Source organism: Nerophis lumbriciformis, linkage group LG02 (genome assembly GCF_033978685.3).
Source record: "Nerophis lumbriciformis linkage group LG02, RoL_Nlum_v2.1, whole genome shotgun sequence".
NCBI classification, from domain to species: domain Eukaryota; kingdom Metazoa; phylum Chordata; class Actinopteri; order Syngnathiformes; family Syngnathidae; genus Nerophis; species Nerophis lumbriciformis.
This window is the reverse complement of record NC_084549.2, coordinates 73,439,600-73,448,283: the sequence shown is the minus strand read 5'-3', so window position 1 is coordinate 73,448,283 and position 8,684 is coordinate 73,439,600. Positions and strand designations below refer to the sequence as shown.

Genomic DNA, 8,684 nt, shown 5'->3' with positions numbered 1-8,684 from the left:
AAAAAGTTCCCTCTAGAATCATTTGGAATGTAACCATGCAGAGAAAACTCTAAAGTTGAATTGGAAATTTGAACATATTTCGGGAAAAAACACCTCTAAACTCACAAAACTTGATATTTATTACAAAAGGACTAGCCTCTGAAAAAATAGTATTGCTTCACTTATTTTTACACTTGTATGTCTGGTCTTAATAGGGACCTTTACACCCTGTGACAAGTTTCTATTGCCCTTATTTCCTTTTTGTTTCAAAAAGTGAACAAATGGTGGAAATGGACTAGCTGCAACAAATAAAGACTTCAATATATTTAAACCTTTTTCCCTCTAGAATCATTTGGAATTTAACCATGCAGAGAAACCTCTAAAGTTGGATATTTTAACATATTTCGGGAAAATCCATCTCACAAAACTTGATATTTATTACAAAAGGCCTTTGAAAAAATAGTATTGCTTCACTTATTTTTACACTTGTATGTCTGGTTTTAATAGGGACCTTTACACCCTGTGACAAGTTTCTATTGCCCTTATTTCCTTTTTGTTTCAAAAAGTGAACAAATGGTGGAAATGGAGTAGCTGCAACAAATAAAGAGTTCAATATATTTAAACCTTTTTCCCTCTAGAATCATTTGGAATTTAACCATGCAGAGAAACCTCTAAAGTTGGATATTTTAACATATTTCGGGAAAATCCACCTCTGCACTCCAAAACTTGATATTTATTTCAAAAGGCTTTTGAAAAAATAGTATTGCTTCACTTATTTTTACACTTGTATGTCTGGTCTTAATAGGGACTTTTACACCCTGTGACAAGTTTCTATTGCCCTTATTTCCTTTTTGTTTGAAAAAATGAACAATTGGTAGTGCCCAATCTGGACTTTAGAGGTTTCTTTGTCCATCTAATGTGTGTGTTTTGAGATGGTGTTCAGGAAGTCATCTTGCGTGCGGTCAAAGTGCAGAATGTTCTCATCCAGTCCGAAGAGGTGGATGAGCTCGGAGAGGCTGGCCTTGCGTCCGTCCACCGGGACGTCCGACTGGAGCTGGTAGAGCACCTCCTGGGCACAGCTCCGCCACTTGTCCACCAAGGTCTGGAGCTGGCCCAGGTCGTTCTTGGGAGCGATAAAGAAGTCATCAGCTGCGTTCAAAAGCGGCCATATGAGATAACTAGTGTTGCAAAGGGATGGAACGTTTCCTGGTAATAGCCCTGCTGTAGTGTGTAGCATGCTGGGAATTATCTGGCCATGTGATGGAGGAATGCACAGTGCAGGGTTGAAATTCCACTGAATTTGCATGAAATCAGGTTGTTTTAGCTAATAATCTAGCATGACGCATTCAATGTTTATTCCCATTCATTTCCAACTTTGAAATGTGCAACCCGAGAGATAACCCACCTTGCTTCTGTACATCTTCACCATCTTAAGCCGACGCAACGTCTCCGTCTTGTCCTTCACCTCCCGGCCGAGTCGCTCCCTTTGTTGTGCCAAGTCTTCAGAAGGCCCAGGACTCATCCCGGAGAACCTTCCGCCCCTCGGCCTGGCTTCCTGCGCCTTGACGTCAGCGGGCGAGCTGACCAGTGGAGCGTTTGTGTTGTTACACGTCGTCTGGGAATCTGTTGCGAGCGCTTGGCCGTCTTCCTCGTCCACGCAAAGGCGCTTGGCCACGCGGAAGGGCGAGGTGAAGGAGCGCCGTGACCTCTTCAGACGCTCCTTGAGGGAGGCGCTGAGCTTCTGGTGCGGCTGCAGAGTTCACACAAGCAACAAGAGTCAGATAAGCTTCGCGCATCCAAATCATTCATTGCACTTCAATAGGCTCAACTAGGTTTGTACTGTATACCAGTCCTAGTATAGTACTGCGATACTAATTCATCATATTCGGTACTGTGCCGATAATACTGTATTTATGTTATTCACTTGTGAATAATGCTGTATAATAGACTGTATTTATGTTATTCACATGTGAATAATGCTGTATAATAGACTGTATTTATGTTATTTACATGTGAATAATGCTGTATAATAGACTGTATTTATATTATTTACATGTGAATAATGCTGTATAATAGACTGTATCTATATTATTCACATGTAAATAATGCTGTATAATAGACTGTGTTTATATTATTCACATCTGAATAATGCTGTATAATAGACTGTATTTATGTTATTCACATGTGAATAATGCTGTATAATAGACTGTATTTATATTATTCACATGTGAATAATGCTGTATAATAGACTGTATTTATATTATTCACATGTGAATAATGCTGTATAATAGACTGTATTTATAGTATTCACATGTGAATAATGCTGTATAATAGACTGTTTTTATGTTATTCACATGTGAATAATGCTGTATAATAGACTGTATTTATATTATTCACCTGTGAATAATGCTGTATAATAGACTGTTTTTATGTTATTCACATGTGAATAATGCTGTATAACAGACTGTATTTATATTATTCACATGTGAATAATGTGGTATAACAGACTGTATTTATGTTATTCACATGTGAATAATGCTGTATAATAGACAGTATTTATGTTATTTACATGTGAATAATGCTGTATAATAGACTGTATTTGTTATTCACATGTGAATAATGCTGTATAATAGACTGTATTTATATTATTCACATTTCAATAATGCTGTATAATAGACTGTATTTATGTTATTCACATGTGAATAATGCTGTATAACAGACTGTATTTATATTATTCACATGTGAATACCGCAGTATAATAGACTATTTATATTATTCACATGTGAATAATGCTGTATAATAGACTGTATTTGTTATTCACATGTGAATAATGCTGTATAATAGACTGTATTTATATTATTCACATTTCAATAATGCTGTATAATAGACTGTATTTATGTTATTCACATGTGAATAATGCTGTATAAGACTGTATTTATGTTATTCACATGTGAATAATGCTGTATAACAGACTGTATTTATATTATTCACATGTGAATACCGCAGTATAATAGACTATTTATATTATTCACATGTGAATAATGCTGTATAATAGACTGTATTTATATTATTCACATGTGACTTATGCTGTATAATAGACTGTATTTATATTATTCACATGTGAATAATGCTGTATAATAGACTGTATTTATGTTATTCACATGTGAATAAGGCTGTATAATAGACTGTATTTATATTATTCACATGTGAATAATGCTGTAAAATAAACTGTATTTATATTATTCACATGTGAATAATGCTGTATAATAGACTGTATTTATGTTATTCACATGTGAATAATGCTGTATAATAGACTGTATTTATATTATTCACATGTGAATAATGCTGTATAATAGACTGTATTTATGTTATTCACATGTGAATAATGCTGTATAATAGACTGTATTTATATTATTCACATGTGAATAATGCTGTATAATAGATTGTATTTATGTTATTCACATGTGAATAATGCTGTATAATAGACTGTATTTATATTATTCACATGTGAATAATGCTGTATAATAGACTGTATTTATATTATTCACATTTCAATAATGCTGTATAATAGACTGTATTTATGTTATTCACATGTGAATAATGCTGTATAATAGACTGTATTTATGTTATTCACATGTGAATAATGCTGTATAATACTGTTTTTATGTTATTCACATGTGAATAATGCTGTATAATAGACTGTGTTTATATTATTCACATCTGAATAATGCTGTATAATAGACTGTTTTTATGTTATTCACATGTGAATAATGCTGTATAATAGACTGTTTTTATGTTATTCACATGTGAATAAGGCTGTATAATAGACTGTATTTATGTTATTCACATGTGAATAAGGCTGTATAATAGACTGTATTTATGTTATTCACTTGTGAATAATGCTGTATAATAGACTGTATTTATGTTATTCACATGTGAATAATGCAGTATGATAGACTGTATTTATGTTATTTACATGTGAATAATGCTGTATAATAGACTGTATTTATATTATTTACATGTGAATAATGCTGTATAATAGACTGTATTTATATTATTCACATGTGAATAATGCTGTATAATAGACTATTTATATTATTCACATTTCAATAATGCTGTATAATAGACTGTATTTGTTATTCACATGTGAATAATGCTGTATAATAGACTGTATTTATATTATTCACATGTGAATAATGCTGTATAATAGACTGTATTTATATTATTCACATGTGAATAATGCTGCATAATAGACTATTTATATTATTCACATGTGAATAATGCTGCATAATAGACTGTATTTATATTATTCACATGTGAATAATGCTGTATAATAGACTGTATTTATATTATTCACATGTGAATAATGCTGTATAATAGACTGTATTTATATTATTCACATGTGAATAATGCTGTATAATAGACTGTTTTTTATGTTATTCACATGTGAATAATGCTGTATAATAGACTGCATTTATATTACCGGTATTCACATGTGAATAGTGCTGTATAACAGACTGTATTTATATTATTCACATGTGAATAATGCGGTATAATAGACTGTATTTATATTATTCACATGTGAATAATGCTGTATAATAGACTGCATTTATATTACCGGTATTCACATGTGAATAGTGCTGTATAACAGACTGTATTTATATTATTCACATGTGAATAATGCGGTATAATAGACTGTATTTATATTATTCACATGTGAATAATGCTGCATAATAGACTGTATTTATATTATTCACATGTGAATAATGCTGTATAATAGACTGCATTTATATTATTCACATGTGAATAATGCTGTATAATAGACTGTATTTATATTATTCACATGTGAATAATGCTGTATAATAGACTGTATTTATGTTATTTACATGTGAATAATGCTGTATAATAGACTGTATTTATATTATTCACATGTGAATAATGCTGTATAATAGACTGTTTTTATGTTATTCACATGTGAATAATGCTGTATAACAGACTGTATTTATATTATTCACATGTGAATAATGTGGTATAACAGACTGTATTTATGTTATTCACATGTGAATAATGCTGTATAATAGACAGTATTTATGTTATTTACATGTGAATAATGCTGTATAATAGACTGTATTTGTTATTCACATGTGAATAATGCTGTATAATAGACTGTATTTATATTATTCACATTTCAATAATGCTGTATAATAGACTGTATTTATGTTATTCACATGTGAATAATGCTGTATAAGACTGTATTTATGTTATTCACATGTGAATAATGCTGTATAACAGACTGTATTTATATTATTCACATGTGAATAATGCAGTATAATAGACTATTTATATTATTCACATGTGAATAATGCTGTATAATAGACTGTATTTATATTATTCACATGTGACTTATGCGGTATAATAGACTGTATTTATATTATTCACATGTGAATAATGCTGTATAACAGACTGTATTTATATTATTCACATGTGAATAATGCTGTATAATAGACTGTATTTATATTATTCACATGTGAATAATGCGGTATAATAGACTGTATTTATATTATTCACATGTGAATAATGCTGCATAATAGACTGTATTTATATTATTCACATGTGAATAATGCTGTATAATAGACTGCATTTATATTATTCACATGTGAATAGTGCTGTATAATAGACTGTATTTATATTATTCACATGTGAAAAATGCTGTATAATAGACTGTATTTATATTATTCACATGTGAATAGTGCTGTATAACCAGAGGTGGGTAGAGTAGCCAGAAATTGTACTCAAGTAAGAGTACGGTTACTTTAGAGATTTATTACTCAAGTAAAAGTAAGGAGTAGTCACCCAAATATTTACTTGAGTAAAAGTGAAAAGTATGTTGTGAAAAAACTACTCAAGTACAGAGTAACTGATGAGTAACATACACACACATATCATATATATACATATATGCACACAAACATATATATATATATATATTTATAAACACACACACACACACACACATATATATATATATATATATATATATATATATATATATATATATATATATATATATATATATATATATATATATATATATATATATATATATATATATATATATATATATATATATATATATATATATACATACACACACATATAATATATATATATAATATATATATATATATATATATATATATATATATACACACACACATATATATATATATATATATACACACACATATATATATATATATATATATATATATATATATATATATATATATATATATATATATATATATATACATACATTGATATATACAGTATATAATTTATATTTATTTATTTTGCCGTTTTTGTTTGCATGTTAAAGGTGTTTTAATGAATATACATGCATGTTTAACACATATAGATTCCTTTCTTTCATGAAGACAATAATATAAGTTGGTGTATTACCTGATTCTGATGACTTGCATTGATTGTAATCAGACAGTAGTGATGATAACGTCCACATTTTCAAATAGAGGAGAAAAAAAGTTCCTCCTTTCTGTCTAATACCACATGAAAGTGGTTGGTTTTTGGCATCTTATTTGTCCAGCTTCCATATTCGTTTTTATACACTTTACAAGAAATACATTGGCGGCAAACTCCGTAGCTTGCTAGCTTGTTTGCGCTGGCTTTCGGAGACTCTTATTTTGAAAGCGCAGGCGCGATGGAGCGGCACTTTTATTGTGAAGACAGGAACTGTGCAGTCAGTCTTTAGGCTTTTGACGGGAAGTACGGTTGAAATAAAAAAAAGGGTCTTTTTTCCTTCACATTTTTGATTGATTGATTGAAACTTTTATTAGTAGATTGCACAGTACAGTACATATTCCATACAAATGACCACTAAATGGTAACACCCCAATAAGTTTTTCAACTTGTTTAAGTCAGGTCATGTGACCACCTGGCTCTGTTTGATTGGTCCAACGTCACCAGTGACTGCATCTGATTGGTGGAACGGAGTGAACGTCACCAGTGACTGTATTTGTTGAAACGCAGGCACTATGAAGGTCTGTCTGACAGACCAAAACAAACAAAGCGTGCATTAACAGATCGATAAAAATTAGTAGCGAGTAGCGAGCTGAATGTAGATAAAAGTAGCGGAGTAAAAGTAGCGTTTCTTCTCTATAAATATACTCAAGTAAAAGTAAAAGTATGTTGCATTAAAACTACTCTTAGAAGTACAATTTATCCCAAAAGTTACTCAAGTAGATGTAACGGAGTAAATGTAGCGTGTTACTACCCACCTCTGTGTATAACAGACTGTATTTATATTATTCACATGTAAAAAATACTTAAGTGGTTATTGTCTATTGTGAGCGAACTGTGGTGCTGAATTTCCCCCAGGGATCAATAAAGTACTTTCTATTCTATTCTATTCCTCAGCATCCTTAGGAAGCAATTATGCAAATGACGCGATGACGTCACCTCGCGACTTTAAGGCCAGCCAATAGCTACTCTCCTTACTGAAGAGTCGGCAACGCTGGCCTTGCCAAGGCTAGTTACACTAATTAAAACACTGTTAAATTAACAAATAGACAAGCAATTTAAACTTTTCATGTGCTGTTTACATCAAAATGATGACATTTACCGTCTCCGCGGGGTCATGAGGGCTGGTTTGCGACACGGACTGTGAACTACACACGGACTCGAATGTGACGTTCTTCGGTGTGACCTCCATGAGAAAAAGCACCGACGACGCATGAAAAAAAAAGGTGTGATTCTCTCTTGTAAATATCCCAACAGGTTTGGCGACAGTTTTCTAACTCCACAACTCGAACAAACAAGTCCGTAATGGCGATGTGGATTCAGTTTTCCGCACTTCCGTGTTGTGAGCTTCGAGAAGCCCTCCAAAGCCTGTGATTGGTTGGAAGGTGATGACGTAGACAACAGAGGACCTTGGGAAATGTAGTTCTTTTGTTTATTTGTTTTTATTTCTCGTTCACAGCTCAGAGGTAATGTTAGTGTTATCTATTGTGAATTGCCTTTTTATTTTGGTGAAGTTTGGTGTACTTTTGACATATTTAGGCATTGAATGAGTTCACAAATTCCATGAGGAATTGTCAGACTGTATTTCTCTTAGTTTCCAGGGAAGTGATTCAACACTTCTCCGAAGATTTATTATAAACTTTCCCCTATCCTCTATCCCCTACGCTGCGGGGAAGTGTGCAATTTCACATTCTGTGCGGCAGAGCGATGCATGATAAAGACTTGTAGATCATTTGCACGAATTAGTCAACATTTAACCTTTCACTCTTTATTTCCAGGCCCCCGGTTTAGAGTTTCTTGGCTGAGACGCAGGGAAAAAGGTGTGGCTTTTTGAGAATCTTGAAGCTATGTGAGATGTGAGTGAGGGCGCCAACTCTTCATCAAACACAGGTGTGTGTCATGAATGAGGATTTATATCCAAAACCGCTCAAATGCCAGTCCCACCTTTTCCAGGTAGCCCATGTGTTGCTTTTTTGGCACTTTTCGTTATCTCCAATATCCCTCAGTGATTGACCCCGGCCCCAAAATGGCTTAATCCAATGATGGATGTAAATATAGTTGCAATCTAGAAAGGTCATAACTTCCTAAACACAAGAGAGCTCCTGTTATCATCTTGCTGAGAGATCTATCACGTTCACTTCCAACAAAGTGTGAAACAAGCTGCTCCG

General features: G+C 32.4%; 1 protein-coding gene across 1 annotated transcript; it reads right to left on the bottom strand.

Annotated features, from left to right (window-relative positions):
- Nucleotides 1-7,904, bottom strand: sfr1 (SWI5-dependent homologous recombination repair protein 1). Its single transcript, XM_061968302.1, has 3 exons — nt 7,619-7,904; nt 1,385-1,729; nt 1-1,102 (listed from the first exon to the last, which is right to left on the bottom strand). The coding sequence occupies exons 1-3, from the start codon at nt 7,706-7,708 to the stop codon at nt 893-895; spliced, it is 645 nt and encodes a 214-aa protein (XP_061824286.1). The 5' UTR covers nt 7,709-7,904; the 3' UTR covers nt 1-892.
- Between the last annotated feature and the right edge of the window lie 780 nt (nt 7,905-8,684).

Bases quoted from the DNA above. Each gene is read 5' to 3' on its own strand.
- sfr1 (XM_061968302.1), bottom strand. From the start codon at position 7,708: ATGGAGGTCACACCGAAGAACGTCACATTCGAGTCCGTGTGTAGTTCA. The intron at 1,730-7,618 runs GTAAATGTCATC...TGAACTCTGCAG, and splicing joins CTCATGACCCCGCGGAGACG to CCGCACCAGAAGCTCAGCGC. The intron at 1,103-1,384 runs GTGGGTTATCTC...ATCGCTCCCAAG, and splicing joins TGAAGATGTACAGAAGCAAG to AACGACCTGGGCCAGCTCCA.